At 47.4% G+C, this 21079-nt stretch overlaps 1 protein-coding gene across 1 annotated transcript in view; it reads left to right on the forward strand.

The window, feature by feature from the left end:
* Nucleotides 1–381: 381 nt before the first annotated feature.
* The window catches only part of NOBOX (NOBOX oogenesis homeobox), a 215408-nt gene continuing 194710 nt past the window's right edge, over nt 382–21079 (forward strand). The window contains exon 1 of the mRNA XM_086949011.1: nt 382–466. Within this exon, the coding sequence (XP_086805137.1) occupies nt 448–466 (19 nt within the window). The 5' untranslated portion in view covers nt 382–447. The remainder of the gene's footprint in view (nt 467–21079) is intronic.

A 21079-nucleotide genomic window follows, 5' to 3' on the forward strand; every position in this document is an offset into this window, starting at 1 on the left:
GCGCAGTACATTATGTAGCCGACGCTCTTCGTTGAGCACACAGCGCCCATCCTGATTTTCACGCAGAGTTGCCCTTGTATTTAGAATCTCCCAGCAGCCCCTGCGCCTGAAGTTATCTCCAGGTGACCCAAATGAGCTGAACTAGAACAGCACCGGGCGGTACCATTCCGAGCATAGGGGGGTCTAGGGGGCCCAGGGGTAGCACAGGGGCTAAATAGGGGTGCAGGGGAGCAGGTTCACTCGCTTTGTAGGAAGTATAATCAAATAAAGATGTCCAGGTGAACACAAGCCAGTTAGAAACAGAAAACACCACCAATAAACGCTCATTAAATACGGGCACCCCTGCTGAGGAGTGGATCTGTCTAAACCGGGTCAATCACTGTGAAAGTGGAAGGAAAAGAAAAAAAATCAAATGTGGGAGGAAAATAAGAAGCGGAGAGACGAGAGATGGAGGAGGCCAAGCAGGGTAATAATGAGCTCAATGAGGGCAATTATGAGCCAATAAAGGGAGCTGGGGGTCCTGGGAGGGGGGCAGCACCGGGGGTGAGTGCAGAGGCCGCTATTGAGTGTTAATGGCACAGGGGCTGCAGATGGGGGCCTGGGCTGTGACCGAGGCCCCCTCCCCTGGTGCATTATTGGGTGTTAATGACACAGGGGGCTTCAGATGGGGGGGGGCTGGAGTCTGCATTTTGTAGAAGATGGGTGTAATTACACATAGGTCCCCATGTGCATTATTGACTGTTAATGACACAGGGGGCTTCAGATGGGGGGGCTGGGCTCTGCATTTTGTAGAAGATGGGTGTAATTACACATAGGTCCCCTGGTGCATTATTGACTATTAATGACACAGGGGTTTCAGATGGGGGGGCTGGAGTCTGCATTTTGTAGAAGATGGGTGTAATTACACATAGGTCCCCTGGTGCATTATTGACTATTAATGACACAGGGGTTTCAGATGGGGGGGCTGGAGTCTGCATTTTGTAGAAGATGGGTGTAATTACACATAGGTCCCCATGTGCATTATTGACTGTTAATGACACAGGGGGCTTCAGATGGGGGGGCTGGGCTCTGCATTTTGTAGAAGATGGGTGTAATTACACATAGGTCCCCTGGTGCATTATTGACTATTAATGACACAGGGGTTTCAGATGGGGGGGCTGGAGTCTGCATTTTGTAGAAGATGGGTGTAATTACACATAGGTCCCCATGTGCATTATTGACTGTTAATGACACAGGGGGCTTCAGATGGGGGGGGCTGGGCTCTGCATTTTGTAGAAGATGGGTGTAATTACACATAGGTCCCCTGGTGCATTATTGACTTAATGACACAGGGGGCTTCAGATGGGGCTCTGGGCTCTGTATCTCATTGAAGATGGGTATAATTACAGAGGACCCTTGGTGCCTTAATGAGTGTAAAGAACACAGGGGGCTACAGTTGGGGGCCTGGGCTCTGTGTGTTATAGAAGTGCAACAGCCCAGGGGGTAATTACATACAAGGCTGCTTGTGTGTTATTGGGAGTAAATGCATAGGATATTATGTGCATTACTGAAACATGACCGCACAGGGGTGTAACTGGGCACAGGATTAATTATGAGCTTTTGGGGGTGCCTCTGTATGGGGCACAGGTATGGCAGTGAGCTGTGTGTGTTATGGGACACTCGTTGGTATGTCACAGGAGGGTAAGGCCGCATTCCAGGGCAGGCTGTTTGTGGGCCATAGTAATATGAATGTGTCCTAGTTTACTGTACCCCAGTGGAGGTGTGCCTTATTACAGGAGAGTGACAGCACTGGTCTTGGTATGGGAAGAGGATTTATATAGCGCTCAAAATTGATAAGGTTTTGCGAAGAGGGCTCACACATTGTGTAGATGCACCTGTGCGCTTATGATCTGTGTACTAACCACTGTAGTGTGTCTGTAGGCACAGAGTCACATTGTGAACTCACATTGTGAACTTTGTTGCTAATCTGTACCCAGCCCCTTTTCTGAGTTTGGTGGTACATACCCAGCGCCAAAAGCATCTTGGTGCAAGTGTGCCCCACCATTATTTCATATATTCATTCGTCCACAGGTACTGTGGGGCAGATGTACAAGCCCCTTGGACTGCCAGTAAGTCACTTTTCGTGAAGTACTGGCGGTGCATTTTAGTGCCCCATATTTACAAGGAAAGCAAAAGCCACCCTGCATGACTTTTGCTGTCCTTGTAATGGCCCCTTTGCAGGCAGCCATTTGCGTGAAAGGGGCGTTTCATGGGTGTTGCTGTGGGTGTTCCCACGCAGCACCCATGGAACCAGACACATTTCCCGATTACGAGGAATCGTAAATCTGGAAATGCGTGTAAATGCTACGCCTCCCCAGGGGATGCGTAGAGAGGCGCAACAAGGAGAAATTATTAATTTCTCCTTGTTTTCTTTTCCTCTTTCTTTTGCGTGCTGCATTTTGCAGCAAACATAGAAAGAGGAAATCACCTCTAAGGATTGTTTATCTACAGGAAGGGTTCCCTTCCTAAACATAAACAATCATTGAAACAATGACGTTTTTCAACTTCTATGAAATTGTAAAACGCCATTTCAGATTGTTTTTGTGCAGGAAGGTGCCCGTTCCTGCACAAAAACAACCTCCCCACGACGCAGGCATCCTTGCACCATGGTGCAAGGGTGCCTGCGGCGGCGCATGGCGAAGCTTAGAGATGCGACATATTGTTGTAAATATGTTGCATCCCTGTGCTTTGAAAGTGACTCAGTGCGGCGCAGCCAAATGGTTTGCGGCATGCACTTAGTTATTTTATTGTAAATCTGCCCCTGTGTGTATTGTACATTTGTGTGTTGCTGGTTTGGAGTCTGTATGTTTCCCAGGAGTGTGACATGTGCCTCATTAGTGAACGTTAAGTGTAAAGGGCTTGGTAGCAGTTTATCTGCTTGGAGTTGTGGTCCTGTTCCCTGCATCATACCTGCACATGACTGTTTGTGTTCAGAGAGCAGTGGAATCCACATGTGCCAATGCGAACACCTATCATTATAGCGCTTAGAACGGAGAAACTAGTGGTGAGTGCTGTATAAATACATTAGAAGTGATGAACTTCTCACTTGTGAAAGAGCGCTGGAAACCACCCTATTTGCTTCCTCCCTCAGCACCCTAACCTGCCCCTCGCCTCCCTCCACAAGAAGAGAGCAGCAGAAGCCACCCTGGCACAGGGGGTCCACCTGCTGGAGTTCACCTGTAGAAAGAGAAGACAGCCTACTCTCCCTCCTACTATCATTTTATGACAGACAGTCTACTCTCCTTGCCCTCATAGAGGAGCAGAACTCACCCCTCCTTCTATGGTCTCCCCCGGAGCAGTGGGAGCCCTTCTCGTTCTGCTGGAGCAGGAGAATGAATGAATGAGTGAATTAACCTTTCTTTACCTCTTGTAATATGCCCTGCCTGACAGAAACAGAAGAGATGCTAAAATATTTAATTGTAGCCTGGATAGAAACTGAAATACAGTATGGAAGCATCAAGCAGGCAGCAGGGAGGGAGGGGCCACATTGTATGGATGGTCAATAAGTAAGGCCTCTCTCTGTAGTGAGATGGGACTTTGAGTGAGTCCCACAAGGGGGGAGCGGTGGGACACCTGCTCCTGTGGGTAACTTCCTGCACGATTCTTTGCCGTTCTTAGAGTCTGATCTGTCACAGTCGTTATAGTCAAGAAAGACCAGTGTGGCCAAAATCCGGAGCGGCCCTGGGTACTGCCCCTAGGGCATGGACAGGAAGGCATGAGAGGCTGGGACACAGATGCCCTGGAGCACAAACAAGTGAAGAGGGTAACGTAACGTTGGGGCAAATTACGCCTGTTTTCGACCATCCAGTGCAGGACTAGTTGAGGCAGCTCGGAGAGGTGCCGGGGGGAGGGGGGCCTGCAATGCCCCCAGAAGCCAGTGTTTACCTTAGGACAGGTGAGAGATAGAAGCACTTGAGGTGTCCACTAAGACTTGGGTTTGGGTAAAGCTTCAATGGAAGACGACACTGCAGAGCCCCAGCTCTTCCTGCTTGCAGCTGATAGTGAGGTCCATGCTTCAGACTTCAGACTCAGACTTACTCAGGGGGTGTCATCAGCAGACATGCTGCAGCAACCCAGGGACAGTAACCCCTTCTGTGCTGGTTCTGCGCCACCCACTCCAAACCTTGAGGCCTGAATTCATAAACACCACCCGGCCCTTGGATTCCTCGCTTTCAAAGTCCACAAAGAAGATTAAAGGTTGGAAACTGGGATTGTCACTGACTATTGTCTAAAAGGACAAGGGCAGTGGAAAGGTAACTTGAGTAAGACTGGAGGTGGGAGGGAGTTTCAAGGAGTGAGTGTTTGGCTGTCACGCAGTGTGAGGTGGCCACGAGGGGCTCTGGTTCGGGAAGAAAAGCTCCAGGCTATGGAACTGGCAGAGGGTCACAGTGATTAGATCTAAGGGGAGACTCCCAGACCTCCATTAAAACTGCTCTACCTAAAATGGCCAGTGTGTTCCTAGCAGGCTGATGACACACTGGTGCTGCGCCGTAGTTTGGAACATGCTGCCCGTGCTTCAAGGTAGCCCAACCCCCCCTGTGGACCTCCCTGGATCGCCTCAAGGACCTGGGCAAACCACAATGTCCAGGACGCTGCTATGGTTGGTGAGTCCATTCGCTGTCGCACCTCCAGATCACGCTCTGCATTGATATGACCAGGACACCCACAAGTGCATCAAGCATTTGTCCCAAGTAAAGTTCCCCTTCATCAGGATCCTCATCGTCAGAGTTCCTTGTCTGGGATTGCGCCCTAGTGGCTTCCTCAGAGGCGCCGAGGGCTATCGGAAGACCCAGGTTTGAGGCCTTTCTTGCACGGAGCTCCCCTCCTTGCAGAGTTTCTGCAGCTCAAACCTGCTGAGGTTATTCGCACTGAGCCTCTCCACTTCCATGGTATGAGACAAAGAGGTAGGGAACTTACATATAGATTAAAAAAACAGCCAATCAGCAAACTAGGGAGCATTTAAAAAGGCTCAAAGTGGTCTCAAACTATGTACATGGGATGGTAATATAACACAAAATTACTGTATCGTAATCCACAAACTCAAATCCAAATCCTCCCCACTGGTCACCAGTGTAAGACATTAGGTTGCTGGTTGAAAGGGTGAAATCCTACTCGAGCAGAAACCACAATCCTTGTCAGAGTGAAGACACAAGCAAACTCCACATTAACTTGTGTTCAACCCTCTGGTAACATGGAACAGAGCAGTCTGCTTTGACTTGGAGGCAATGTGTAAAGTTTTTTCGCAACACTTCAAACAGTAACACAGTGAAAACACACCACAAAAGAGTACCACACCAGGTGTAGAAAATAGATTAATCTTTAATAAGTAAACAATACCAAAACTACAAAAATCCGATCAGTTTAACCGGAGATGTGCAATTGTAAAGATTCCATGGAAATAGCGGCAAGTAGCACAAAGTGCCAACTATGGATATCTGGTCACGCCGGACTGGGACAAAGTCACAAGTTTAGGCCAACCGTGATGGAGCGCAAGCTGGCTACAGGGACCCAGAACAAGATTAGCTTAAATCTTAGTTGCTGTTTGTGAGGTCTCATAACGAGGATGGGTCACTCAGCCAAGGCGATGAGTTGATTCTGAGGAGTTGCGCAGCTGACATGCGGAGTCATTGTCGGGGATCCAGTCGAAAAGGGCTTGCGATGTGAAGTCCGATGTCGGAGAAGATTCGCACAGCAGCTGTACCAATGCAGGCTGTGAGGTCGATGCAAAGTCCTTGCGCGGAAGGAAACCTCACAGCAGAGGCAATGCGTCGATTCTGCTGGGTCCACAGATTGCCTGGCAGAGCACCTTCAGGCCCACTTCCAAGGGTGGAGGACTGGGCTATCACCACTGGACAGGATAGGGCTCACAGATGGCAGAGTCCAGGTGCTGGGTTCAAGGATGTTGGAGCCTTCTTTCCCTGAGCCAGGAAGCCAGCAAACTAGCCATTGGAGTCACTCTGGGATCCTGGGTTCAACAGATGTAGATTCCGTCTTTCTCACCCAGGCAAGAGGACTGCAGGCAGCAGGTCAGCAAAGCAGGGCAGCCATCCTTCAGACAGGGCTCTACAAATCTAAAAAATCTCACTTGACCTGCAGGTCGAGTGAGTAGACTTTTCTACTCGACCTAACAGCAATGCACTCGACCCACAATTGATCGCATAATGGACTTTTTTCAAAACATTTGCAGCGCCAACAACCTAGGAAAACGTTGGCCACCCAAATAAACGGCAAATTTCACCCATTTACCTCCCTATGTATGTGTATCAAAGTGCTGTGGGGAAGGTTTCTGCAAACATACATGGCAAAAAAATACCTTACTTATAAACTTTAAATACAACATATCAGGCTGGCACTTACTTGTAGTGAGGAAGCTGATGCTCAGACTGAGCTAAGGTTTGCGGTTCTTCAGATCGCTGGCTTCTGTCCTTCCCTTTGAAATAACTTTTATGGCCAGAGTCAAGTGCTTGTTCTTTCAAAATAGGGACAGTTGCATATTCATGGACCGGGAAGGCTGTGTCAAGATTGTCATTGTCCAGTGTTTCCTCTGAGCGAAAGCACTACTGTTGGGGTTGGATGAAAGTGTCAACTTTCGAGCTGCTGTCAAGTCTTGTATTGCATTAGCGCTCCGTCAGCTTTGAGGCAGATGAATGTAGCTCTTTTTGTAATCTGTTTATGCTGCCAAGTCCTCAAACTTTCATTTACCTTGCTGTAGCTGTGGCAGAGCTCAATTTGTATGAAAAAAAGTGCCAAGGGCCATGTCAGGAGTCCATGGCTTGGCCGTTCGGGCTGGACTGTTCTCATGAGGCACAGGGGTCATTCAAGACCAATTTCCATATAGCCAGTCCTGAACTGGGGTGCCTGGGGAACAGTGAGCTAAAGAACGATGATGGATTCAACCCAGGTCTGTGACTGGGAGTGTCTCGAAAGGAGACAAACAGCTGTCAATTGTCAGAACTATTTAATAAATTGGTCAAGACTGATTTGCATAGCCAGTCCTGAACTGGGGTGGCGAACAGTGAACTAAAGAACGATGATGGATTCAACCCAGGTCTGTGACTGGAAGTCAGTGTCTCGAAAGGAGACAAACAGCTCCATGGCAAATTGTCAGAAAGTATTTAATAAATTGGTCAAGACTGATTTGCATAGCCAGTCCTGAACTGGGGTGGCGAACAGTGAACTAAAGAACGATGATGGATTCAACCCAGGGCAGTGACTGGGAGTCAGTGTCTCGAAAGGAGAAAAACAGCTGCCACCATGGCAAATTGTCAGAAGTAATTGACAGACACCACAGTGAATGGTAAAACACAAAAATGCACACTTGTTAAGGAAATGGTGCTGATTTGAACAAGAGAGTAGCATTAAACTGAGTCGCTATCTTCTGAGTCAGTAACAACAGCGTTGTTTTGACAAGGATGTTTGTGGCCCATAATATGTCTTGTTCCTGGATTTGCTGAAAGCAAATGCAAAACGGCTGGGTTTGGATCAAAAGTGTCTAACTCCGGACCATCTACTTGGATTCGCATTAAAGCAGACATGGTGTCACTTTTAAGGGACGTACGGAGCTCATTTTTTATTCGGTTCATGCTGCTAAACCCCGTTCACATATTGCTGTTGTTGGACTGATGGAAAGCATGATTTCTAAAATTGGAAGGACATTTTTAACGTCTTCTGGGCGTTTTTTCAATAGCTGAGTGAAGAGGGATACAGGCTTATGCGACATCCTCCGATGAAAGACGTACAGTTTAAAATCTAGCCACTCTCCAGGGGCAGACTGAATTTCTTCATCAGTAAGTACCTTTTTGTAGTACATAACAAGTTCCTCAAATTCTTGATCCCCAAAAACTCTAATCTTTTCAACAGAGTCTGGCCACAAACTAAAATCAAAAATGTTAAACAAAGAATGCGGCTTGCCTGAGATGTGCTTCAGAAAGCGGTCACTCATAAAAGAAGGAGCATTCTCTATTAACTCAATAGTGTCTTCCTTGACACTAGTTTCATTAGAGCTGCCTTTTCTAGCAGGCTTTGCCTGTGTTAGTAACGGGACCCCTGCGAAATTTCCATCTTTAAAAACCAATTGAAATTGTGTTAGTGCTTTTCCTGGCTTTGTTTTCAGCAGTATTAGCTTCTGTTGAAGCACCTCGATTCTTCTTGCAACTTCAGAAATAAGAGTGTCTTCTTGTTGAAATGCCTTAGACACTTGCTGAAGCAGCTCTGTGAAGTCTATCATGAAGTGCAAGAAATAAAGAAACTTTTCCGATTTCATGTCATGAAGCAATCCTTTGGCTTTGTTTGAATATTCATCAGTACCAGTAGCAAGGTGCTCAAGATGAAGTACTGTAGCTTCCCAGTTTGTCTTAAGCGCTGTTACTGCCCTGTGCTGACTTGCTACCCATCTGATTTGCTGCAAGCCACCAAAATGTTGTAACTGCTCTTCCAGATTATCAGCTATCTCTTTAAGTTCCCTTCTCCGCTTAGGTGAATAATAATATAGTTTGAAACATCCTTTGAGCACCTCTTCAAATTTGGATATGTATGAACTCTTTTTTTTAACATCACACACAGCAAGCTCTAGATTGTGAGCTACAAAGTGCACAACTGCAATGTGATTGCAATTGTCCCATCCTTGATGCTTGGAGACTTCGTCCAGTAGCTGCTTCACAGCACCAGACTTAGTACCGAGGTTCACAGCAGCTCCATCTGTATTCAGACCAATGCATTTCTGGCTCAGAATATCCAGAGATATGCCCATGCTTTCCAGGCCAACCATAACAGCATTTTTCACTCCGGACGCAATGGAGTTTTTCATGCTGACAATGTCACACAGATTGGTAACAAGGGTGCCTTCACAAACGAATCGTATATAAATAAGTTCATGTTCCTGAATTCCTTTGTCAGTTGACCCATCTGACAGAACACTGATGAACCTAGTATTTTCTATTTGGGATCGAATTGTCATTTTTAGGGTCTCGGAAATTGCTATTACAAAGTTACGGCATGCATTATCAGTCATATAATTTTCGAAATTCCACTCAGGATTGTTCTTTTTCTGCAGTGAGCAGAGTTTTGGAAACTTAATAAAAGCCTCACCTTGTTTTGCAATATAATAGGCTGTATTAAATAAAATGTTTAAGTGCCGGATATTTTTTTCATGCATTTTTGTGATTGATTTGGCTATGCAGGTTTCCTGTGGCTTTTGAATTGCAGCTTCATGTAATATGCATTTTTCATGCAATTTGCTCTTGTGGTGCCATTCCAACGTCTCCCTTTTGAATTTATCTGTCACACCAACATATAGGGAAGACTTAGTATATGCGAGATGAGGAAATTTCCTGCAAACTCCACAATACAAAACTTGAGATTTTTTAAAACTGGGCTCAACTAGGTCAGCAGCAGCTCCGTTACTTTCCTGTTCTTCAATCACTGCCCACTTGAAATCTTCAAGCCATTTCTGTTGTACAACTCTCTGTCTTTTTTTTTTTGATCATACTCCCTTTGCTTTTGGTGGATTTCTTCTAATGACTTCCTTTTCCCAACTGCTGTACTCTCTCCTGCATTAATTTTAGCTCCAGTGTTTTTTCCGGCCAACCACAACCTGATGTCTGCCATTGCACTCTCTGCCTGTTGTCTGCCTTGTCTTCACTATTAGCCAGCACTGACTCCCTGCTTCTGTCCGCTTTGAGCTAGAATCAAAAACAATAACTCACTGTAATTTAAAAATAATTAACTTGAAGTTTGTACAAACTACAATACTGGGTATAATTTGCTTTCAATAATTAAACAATGATGGTAAGGTTCCAATATACATTTTTAACTGCATCAGATCTGTAACTCACTGTGTGGCACTCTCAGGTTCGCACAAAAGCACCCCAATTTGGAATGCGCTCTAATCAACGATGTGCAACACCAGTGCAGCTTCTGAAATAACTGAGACTCTCTAGTCTGCTCTTGAGTATTGCGGGTTCTAATGGGGGAGGGTTATACCTGTTCAGTAAAACTAAAGGTCTGCCTGACGCTTCCCCCTCCCAAAGCCTAACTCTGGGCCTAAACTTACTTTTTTGGGGGAAACAGGGTGGTAATGGTCACACAATCTGCACAATCCGCACCTTAGGTGATGGTGACACTGTCTTACGAGCAAAATCAAGCAATGAAGGTGAGGAAACATACCATCATAGTAAAACATGATGTTCTAGTAATGCAACTTGCAGCAGTATAAACTCTGGGAAGACATTTAATTTCCATTACCTTCAGATAATAAAACTGACAGAAGTTCGTACGTTTATAAAAGTGCAAGTAACCCTACGGTGCAACACAGCCAAATCAAACTCTCCACATCATTGCGCTTCATCCGGACAAGGCAAGCAAACCTTTTTTAAACAGTGAGAGGGCACAGCACAGACAGTCCGCCACCTGTAAACAAATATTTGCACATGGTCTCTGGCTTCACAACGTAGCTCTGTCACCAGGCAATTAGAGTAGTGAGCATTACTTGGCTCTAGTCTGCCCACATGTTGGGAGCGAATTACATGTTTTCAGAACATGATGTGCATCCACCAAAAAGTGCTTTTTTTGCTCTACACAGTGATAGGACGCTTGACAGTGCAACTACTGTTCTACTTAGTACAGCATTGTCATTCTAATTCGTTGCTTCTGTCGTTTTGCGTATCCTCTTCCCCCTCTTCTGTGTAATCCCTTTCTTATCCCACCCATAATTCAATGTTTTCTTCCCTCCCCTTAATTGCACTGGGATGCATACTGAGGCAGGGCTCATGACTTGGATATTTATGGTCTATGAAAATGAATCTTGAACTGCTCACCAAATGCTCAATTGTCAACAATGTTTAATTTATTTTGCGTACCCCTCAGCTCCCTAAGACCAGCAATCGCCAAAATGCAACACACAAATCTATGTGAAAACATCTTCTATTAGACACTTTACCCCCCACCCCTTCAAATAAAGAGCTTTGACTTCACCATAAGCATTAGCACAGTTGCCAGAACTACCAACTTTCCTTTCGTTCATTTAAATAAATAAATCAAGCGCTCCCTAACCTCTGGCCCACTAAGTGCTGCCCACACTTCTTGTCACTGCCCCAGAAATACCTGCTGCATAACGGGTGCAACGATCTTAGCAGCAACAGCTTTAATTCAACAAAAAAAATATATGGAATGGGGTGGAGGAGTCTATGAATCATAATCATTAATATTGCACCGAGCCATCCACAAGCACTGTGTATAAAAAACATTGCAGTATATTGACATGTAGATATGCGGCCACTGGGTATGGTCGGATTTTCAGCAAAATATGAACCTGCCAGACTTGATACGACCATTCTTCCTAGACACGCCGGGCACACCTTTTGAAAGATACCAGATAAAGGGCGACATATCCAGAAATCCTATATCCTATATCCTATAAATGCCAAACTACTTGCAAATGAGTAAATAGTAATTGCCAGTACAAGAAATTTAAAATGATATACACTCATTTCAGAACAATAAAAAAAAGTTTCCCTCTGTATTATTAATGGTGCCTGGAGTGTCCATTTTCATTACTACATTTTAGATCTCCATCCGCCATTACAAATTAAGGTTGAATGCCCACTATCGCACCGAGCCCGAGGTGAGCAGTCTACTTGCAGGCACAGGTTGCTAATTACATTAATAAATCACTCACGGACTGAAAAGAATGCACGGTGAACGTATGCGCAAATACGTGCTAAACATAACAGTAAATACATCTGTTGTGGGGGTATGAAAGCCACTTGCAGGGTAAATGTAATACAGCGCTGTGCAAAACTCCTTATGAATGAATTAATAAAACACTCCGATGTTCGGTCAGGTTTGATAGCACACTCTCACACCGGTGCTTCCTGAAAGGTGTTGATATGTATCAATAATATCACTGTTGTCTCCTTAGAAAGCACCGCACACAGGGGTTTAACCCACAGACTGTACTGTTTACTCGGAATGATAACGAGCAGGCCTGACAATCTCTGATGACTGAAGTCATTCAAGAAACCAGAGTGCCTGCATGCCCCCAGGTAAACAGCTTCTTTCCTTGTGACCCACAACTGCCCAACAGAGGACTGTGTGCAGGGCTGGGGAGGGGGGGGTTTAACACTGTGCACTTTGATTAATACACTTTCCATTCCGTGAACACTGCGTGACCAGTGTGGAGTAATTGTATATCCAGTCAATCCCGGGTTCTATCTCTTTAATCTTTTTATTTCTCAAATTGTGCCCCTTCATTTCAAGTGTCTCTTGCAAATTAAAAATATAGATAATAAGGGGAATACAGACTCCTTTCACAGGCCGCTAGTTGTAAAAGGAAGTGAACCAAGGCTAGTACTTGACACAGGGGTTGAAAGCCTCAATCATGTGCTGTGCTCATCAAAGTGACAATGAAATCAAAAATACACTAGTCTACTGATGATTAGTTGATAAGTTTTGCGGTCGGCGGGCCAAAATGAAATTTAATGTGAAAACGGACTCACCTCTGCCAAAATCGCCCTGCACTCCGAGTCCCGACTCCACCGAGGAGAGCGCGTGGTGGCGTGCTACGTCACTGCTGCACTTTAAGCAGCATAGCGCGGGGGCAGGCCAGGGCCGTCATTGGTAGCGCTTTCGCGCGCTACAAGATTGACGGCCCTGGCACCCAAACAATAGGCAATGCGTGCATGATGCCCCCTACGCCTTTCACAGCGCACCACACCCGCGTGCATGATACATGCTATGCTGCCCCCTAAGCCTTTCATCGCGCACCGCACCCTGCGCCGCAATGCTGCCACCTAGAGCCTTCCACATGCTACTGCACCTACCTCAGAGGCACTCGCCAGGCCGGTCAAGTAGGCCTTGAAACTGACTCGACCTGCAGAAAATTCACTCGCATTTGCGAGCGGGCGAGTGGATTTGTGGAGCCCTGTTCAGAGTAGCAGTCCAGAAGTGCACCAGTCCTTTCAGCAGCACAGCAGTCCTTCTTTATGGCAGAGTATTCACAGGTCCAGAAGTGGACTGAAGGGTTGATGTATGAGGTCCAATATGTTTACCTGGGTCTTACTTTGAAGTGGGAGAAGCTTCTAGAGATTTCCCTTTGATGTCTGCAGGCTTACTACCCTCCCTGCACAGGCTCCAGACTAAATACATGAGGTATGCAGCCTTTGTGTGGGGGAAGGGCACCGACTATTCAAGTGTAAGTAGGACTGTGCCCAGCTCTGCCCTTCCATTGTGCCAGTCATGGCCCATCCAGTAACACCTAAGCTGTCTATTGTGTGTGGCTGTCTAGGAGGAATACACTAAGCCCATCTGTCAGCTACACCCAGTCCTGTGACCCAGAGACAGGCTGCAGGCACTAAATGACCGAGGCAGGAAAATGCCAACTTTATAAAAGTGTAATTTTCAAAATTCTAATTTAAAATTCGACTTTACCATCAGAGAGGATTCTTTATTACAATTCAAAAGACACCAAATATGAACTGGTTACTTGTTCCCATCTGGAGGCTACAGCTTATTAAATGAAATAAGGTACTCCATTGTTCTACTATGGGAGTGGTAGGCCTTGCAGTAGTGAAAAATAATTGAGTTTTTCACTACCAGGACATACAACACTTACAAGTATATGTTATGAGTTCTTATAAAAGCACATGTCTGCCCCAGCATCGGGGCGTCCCAGCACTGAAACTGACAGGTGCAGCAGGGGATGATTTCACCTAGAGGTTTGAGAAAAGCCATGATCTGATTGTTTTTCTAAAAGCCCAGTGGTCTTGCGTGTATCATGCAGCAAGGGGAATAGAGTTCCATAAGCCTGTAACCAAGGCGCTGAAAGAGCTCCCCCCTGCTCTTGACCTACGTATTCTGGGGACTGTGGTAAGATACAAACCTGCAGGGCACGCGGCGGAACATAGAGCGAGCACAGCCCGTTCAAGATGTGTGGACCATGGCCATGTAAGATCTTGTGTCTGGTACAGAGAGTTTTAGATTTCTATGTCCAACTCCCTGCCATAGGGACTGTCCAGAGCATACCCTAGGGGTGACATATGTATTAACAAGCATTTACAATGCAATGGTCTCGGCATTATCAAAGGAAGAGCTATTGGCATTGCTCATGACATTTTTTTTTTAACATAAATAAATGGTATTGTCATTTACAATTGCAATAGGTGAGCATTGGAGAGTATTCGTGGACACAGAGCCACACACACAAAGAGCCACACACACAGAGCCCCACACACACACAGAGCCCCCCCACACACACAGAGCCCCTCACACACACACAGAGCCCCTCACACACACACAGAGCCCCTCACACACACACAGAGCCCCTCACACACACACAGAGCCCCCCCACACACACACAGCTCCCCCCACACACACAGCCCCCCACACACACACACAGCCCCCCACACACACACACAGAGCCCCACACACAAACACAGAGCCCCACACACACACACAGAGCCCCACACACACAGAGCCCCACACACACACAGAGCCCCACACACACACACACAGAGCCCCACACACACACAGCCCCCCACACACGCACAGCCCTACACCCCCACATACACCCCCACACACACAGAGCCACACACACAGATATGTGTCCCAACTGTAAAATAACCCTTTTTTCCATTATAACAGTAGAGGATAGGTCCTTACCATTCAAGATTGTAAGGTGAGCACGGCGATGGTGACCTAATGATGGCACAAATGCCCTCTTTATTATTAGGAATATCTGAAAGGTAGAGAGAAAATTGTGGGCTTTATTAAGCTGTGGGGTGGACAGGTTGTTATTCAAATGGACTCTACTGAAAGGGCACGCATGACTTGTAGTGAATTGTTGACATGGCGCGGTGGGAGTGCGCGTGTTAACGCAGCCACATGTGCAATAAAAATAAGGTATCATGCTTATACCTGCTCGAGTGAAGATAATTATAACACTATTGGGCAATTTCTGTGGATGCGGGGACTTGTACAGTAAAAAATGAGTGAGTGCTACTATTGAAAGGATGCACACATTTGGAATGGTCACTCACGTATTATAGTAAAATGTTTCTCAAGCCGCAGGGGTGGAAAAAATGTGCAGTTGGGTCCGACCTGTGCAAGAAAACAAAGAGCGTCATGTTAGCGCTGCGCGTTTAGCGTGGAGTGCTGTGCTAATTGACAAACTAATTAGTGGCTGTCACTCACTGATTTTGTTTGTTTGACGGGTGCTTCTGATGCAGGGAAGCTGTAAGTCTCTTTCACTCTGGGGCAACCTGTAATAAATGCACAAGTTTGAAAAATTTGTGTAGCCAACATGTGTCAGCTACTTCGAGAAACCATGCTGCGGGAGTGTAACTCACTTTTGAAGTCGGAGCACCGTGTTCAGCTAGGAGTGTATCGGTGAACGATCGTTAAGACGATTCCTCTACCAAAAAGACAAGCGGGGTGTCTGTGTGCGTGTCGCCTAAGAGCAGCGGTCTCTGTGATACAAATGAACGCGCACTGTGAACTTCCCTGGTTTTGGCAGCTTGAGTGATTGCAGCGTCCCTCTCACCATTCACGACTCTGGCATCTCAAAAATGCGGACGCTTCAGGCAAACTTAAAGATTCTGCTGACGTCAGGGGCGCGTTGCACGCTGGTGCATGTAGTTTGTAAATAAGTGGCATGACGTTTGGGCAACATAAGTTTGGAGCAGGAAATTGCACATGAGGATTTAGAGTCTATTTATCTCAGACATGTCGTTGAAGCCACCATCTTTCTCCGAGGCAAGGCAGAAATGCCTTGGAGAAAGCACCGTAATTTTCCAGCGTTCTGTAATACTACTTGGAGTAAACATGCTTCAATGCGTGGAGGCTTTAAGTTGTTGGGAGGGATTATCCCCAAAAATGTGAATGCATCTACCTACTTTGAGTTTCTGAGCCTTTACACGTGTTTCCTTGGCCTAGTCTTACTCTGGAGGAAGCCAGGGATGTACTCCTGTGAAGGACAAGAAGACAGGCATACATCTGTTCCCACGATGGCAATAAGCAATGAATACCTCACCAAATTGGTCAGTTATTCAGGAGAAGTTTTTTTTTCCACAAGGAAATACACACTCCCTTTGGAGAACAAAAAGGAAAAAAAGTTAGCAAGTACTTTGGTTAAGCGATAACAAACATACACACTACGTACAATTACGCATGCACAACCACTCATGCTTGTAGGATGCTACTGTTGGAGTGTCACAAGTGTACACGCGGAACTATGTATGAATTACAGAAATTCAGAATTGTAAGTCTACTTCTATGTGTAAACCCATGAGCGTAGATTTACACATTTCATAACTGACCCTCCACAGACTGGACTCGCTGGTGGAAGTAGTGGCAGTTTGTCAGTGGCCCAGGAGACTTCCAGCAGCATCACTGCAGGTGGGTGTAGTGGCACTGTAGGCGAAATCCATCGGGGTTCAACCAAAGCTGATATAGACTATCCGGTGAGGGGAACAACTGTGGTGCCACGAATCCCCCCCCCCCTACCCCCCTCAGTCCCCCCCAAAAAACAGTGCAGGAAAGTCAAAGTCAGCTTGTGAGGCTTGCACAAGGAAAATGTGGCCACCAAGAACTATATTGTGTTTAATGAACCAGGTACAGCCCCTGTGCTTTAACTGTAGTTAAAACTCCCATATAAATAAATACATAAACCAATGAATGAATGAAATCCTGGGCAGGCGTTGGTGTAATAATACCAGAGAGCTGACCTCACCTGCATCAATCGGCCTGTGAGCCTTGAGCAGACAGACAGCAATAAAGTAACCCTTTAATGACAAACATATTGACAATAAACACCCACAATCCCTGTGTGCTGTGGACACAAGGCCGTCCTGTGAGCACATGTCTCCTGTTTCTGCGCATTTCCAGTGAGGTGGTAATGCTGTGGCCACACTAAGGTGATACCACATGAAGGTACAAAGGTCTGGGACAGTTTGCCATCAGCAAAAGGTTTGTGTCAAAACATGCTAAATAATCTAGTAGACTGTGCGGTCGAGACACGCCTCATGCTATTCCACAGCACTTTTTAGTGTAACCCCGAATCCAGCTGAAATAACATGGGGGGGGGGGGGGGGCTCAATGCTGAAGAGGGGGGGATTCACAGGAGCTCGTGGAAAAGTAAGATATCCACTCCCAGAGCTTAAACCTGCCCTGGAGAAGATTTCTGACTTTAGGACTTGTCACAGGATTCCGAAGGTACCCCGGGGGCACTGCAACTGTGGCAGATTTTAAGCAACACTCACGTGTAACCACAATGTATCAAACACCAGTGACTGATTCTGACAGTGAAGCACAAACCGGCTCCTGCACTTTGAAACTTATCTTCGAGGAAAATATTATGTACCGCGAAAGTCTTTTCAGTAGAGACGGCGGACGAGGTTCCAAGGTTTGTTTTCTGTTGCTCGCAGGATGTTTGCAAAAAACACTGCAACAGCAACAACAGATATCGTCTCTGTCACCTTGGTGTGAAAAACATGGATTTGAGATAGTTGCTCATTTAACACTAGCAACATGGTTCTGTTTAAAAGATATTTTGCTAAAAACTATTCGAGTTATTTTCCTGTAAAATATCAACATGTGTTTATTAGCTCAAAAAAAAACAAGCGCCCTCCCTTCCTTCTGATGCTGCCCGGGAACTACCTACCCACGGTCCCTGCTTTCTCTATCCTTAAGTGAAAGCACTTGGTCCCTGCACTAATAAGTAATTGAATGTTAAGGGAGGAGTGCAAAGTAGTACCTCTGTCCGGGAACAGAAGTACGGATCCGCATGAGGTCTCAGGCAGAAGAATGTGGGTGGCATAAACGCCGCCATGGGGCAAAGGTCCACTGTCGGGGAGGAGGGCTCTAATGCGAGCCTCTCTCTGAGCGGGGGCGTTGCGGTTAAGTTGGGAAGGTGGGGTGAGGGGAGTAGAGGCAACCCCCCGCTATGTACTTGTTTAAGAACAGAACCCACGTTATCGCCTTCGCCCACCCACTGCGTCAATACCTTAGGTAAGCGCAGGTCTGCATTGGAGCTACAGAATGTGAATTTAAAAAAATCTGAAAAGACTCGGGTGAGGAACGCAGGATATGAGCCAACTCTGGTCGGTGCAGCTGTGAGCAGCACAGCCTTCTCAAGGTTCAACAATCGTCGTTAAACGTGATCCGCATTAGCAACGCTGCGAGAACGGAAAGGGTGGAGCTCGGCTCACCCTGGACATATCTGATAACGTCTCTCCTTCCTTCCACGACTTGCCCTCCCAGCCCCAGACAGGATATGGGTGTGGAGGTGCCCATCACGCAGCACAGAGGGAAAAGGTTAAATTAAGTGTAGGGGGTTGAGGTGAGGGCCATGACATCACCCCGTGCAGGCAAAGGAGAATCACCTAACGAGCTACGAGCCGCGCTGGGCCGCGCCTGATAAGGAGGTGATTGATTGCAACTGTTTCTCAGGCCGACCACTAGCTATCGACACTGAGCAGTGCCCACGCTGCGCCACAACAACCGCACCAGGCAACTATCAGAAGACAAGTAACATTAGACGGCCATTGGCAGAAGAGTCCAAAGTACGGTCACGGTGCGGGAAGTCGGCTGGGCAAAGATATTTGAAATGTGCCCATAGAGCAGAACAATGGGGTGCGGGAGAGGCTTCCGAGGGGACCGGGACCGAGCTGGCACAGACTGACGAAAAAACAGCCCTGGAAAAAAAAAAGAAAAACACCCACAATGGGCCCACCTCTGCATGACGTAAAAAAGGGGCGGGGCTTAAAAAAAGACCGAAACGCCCACGAATCTGCTCAAGCCGGGGACAAACACTAATTGACACACATCTCTTCCAATGGCTAGCCTCCATTTATGGAGCTAGCCAATGGAAGAGAGAGGCGGGTTAAAGCCCCACTGTTAAAGTCATAAAATCTTCGGCTCTGCCCACTGCTTCGCAGTGCGACGGTAGCCTCGACCTAAAAAGGATGGTTGACCCTGGCATAAGGTTTAGTTTGCCATATCGAAATGACAGTTTAAAATTGCACACACAGGCTGCAATGGCTGGCCTGGGACATGTTTAAGGGCTACTTAAGTGGGTGGAACAATCAATGCTGCAGGCCCACTAGTAACATTTCATTTACAGGCCCGGGCACAGGTAATGCCACTTTATTAGGTGCTTACAAGTAAATTATATACTCCAATTGGGATAAGCCAATGCTACCATGTTAGCACTGGTTAGCAGTGGTAAGGTACACTGAGTCCTCAGGCCAGTGAAAACGAGATCCGCCAAAATAGAGGGCGTGAAGGCAAAAAGTTTGGGTGGAGACCACTCAAAGGCTGACAGGTCTAACAATGGCTCATACTACACATGTACATACAAGGTCTACGTAGGCCTTAGAGAGACCTCCTCCTGCCACAGTAGTACCATGTGTAGCGCAGACCCACCCCTCCCCCCATGGACAGTCACCCCCCTCCTCTATCCTCACTGAGGAGATCTTCCATGGATGCCTCTTCAGGCCTTCCTTAATTGAATCCCTGTGATCCGGAGCCTGGTTTGTTCTCATTAGACCTCTAGGTCCCTGCAGCACCAGTGCTGCAATCAAGCTAGAGTTAGTGCTGTGGCTTTCAAGCACTGCAGGAACATGCTCAGTGAACTGCTCTCATCGTTCACCGGGGGTACATTGGAGGCAGCACTGGCGATGATTAGGGACTTAAATGATTAAAGAGTGAACATGGGGATAAAAACTGCCCATGTCATAAGAAGAGGATTCAAGGTTTAAGAAACTTGGGTGGTTGTGTGTGCAGTGACCCTGCTAGGGTGGTTGTGTGGTGGCCCTTGCTTTGCTTCTCTACCCGTGTGTGCAGTGACCCTGCTAGGGTGGTTGTGTGGTGGCCCTTGCTTTGCTTCTCTACCAGTGTGTGCAGTGACCCTGCTAGGGTGGTTGTGTGGAGACCCCTGCGCTGCTTCTCTGCTGTGGTGGTGGGTGCAATGACCCTGCTAGGGTGGTTGTGCGGTGTCCCTTGCTCTGCTTCTCTGCTGTGGTGGTGTGTGTGGTGACCCTGCTAGGGTGGTTGTGTGGTGGCCCTTTCTCTGCTTCTCTGCTCGGGTGGTGGTGTGTGCAGTGACCCTGTTAGGGTGGTTTTGTGGTGGCCCTTGCTCTGCTTCTCTGCTGGGGTGGTGGTGTGTTCAGTGACCCTGCTAGGGTGATTGTGTGGTGGCCCTTGCTTTGCTTCTCTACCAGTGTGGTGGTGTGTGCAGTGATCCTGCTAGGGTGATTGTGTGGTGGCCCTTGCTTTGCTTCTCTACCAGTGTGTGCAGTGACCCTGCTAGGGTGGTTGTGTGGTGACCCCTGCGCTGCTTCTCTGCTGTGGTGGTGGGTGCAGTGACCCTGCTAGGGTGGTTGTGCGGTGTCCCTTGCTCTGCTTCTCTGCTGTGGTGGTGTGTGTGGTGACCCTGCTAGGGTGGTTGTGTGGTGGCCCTTTCTCTGCTTCTCTGCTCGGGTGGTGGTGTGTGCAGTGACCCTTTTAGGGTGGTTGTGTGGTGGCCCTTGCTCTGCTTCTCTGCTGTGGTGGTGTGTGTGGTGACCCTGCTAGGGTGGTTGTGTGGTGGCCCTTTCCCTGCTTCTCTGCTCGGGTGGTGGTGTGTGCAGTGACCCTTTTAGGGTGGTTGTGTGGTGGCCCTTTCTCTGCTTCTCTGCTCGGGTGGTGGTGTGTGCAGTGACCCTGTTAGGGTGGGTGTGTGGTGGCCCTTGCTCTGCTTCTCTGCTGGGGTGGTGGTGTGTTCAGTGACCCTGCTAGGGTGATTGTGTGGTGGTCCTTGCTTTGCTTCTCTACCAGTGTGGTGGTGTGTGCAGTGACCCTGCTAGGGTGATTGTGTGGTGGCGCTTGCTTTGCTTCTCTACCAGTGTGTGCAGTGACCCTGCTAGGGTGGTTGTGTGGTGGCCCTTGCTCTGCTTCTCTGCTGGGGTGGTGGTGTGTGCAGTGACCCTGCTAGGGTGGTTGTGCGGTGTCCTCTGCTTTGCTACTCTACTTGGGTGGTGGTGTGTGCAGTGACCCTGCTAGGGTGGTT

The sequence above is a fragment of the Lissotriton vulgaris genome, unplaced genomic scaffold, assembly GCF_964263255.1.
Source record: "Lissotriton vulgaris unplaced genomic scaffold, aLisVul1.2 SCAFFOLD_352, whole genome shotgun sequence".
NCBI classification, from domain to species: domain Eukaryota; kingdom Metazoa; phylum Chordata; class Amphibia; order Caudata; family Salamandridae; genus Lissotriton; species Lissotriton vulgaris.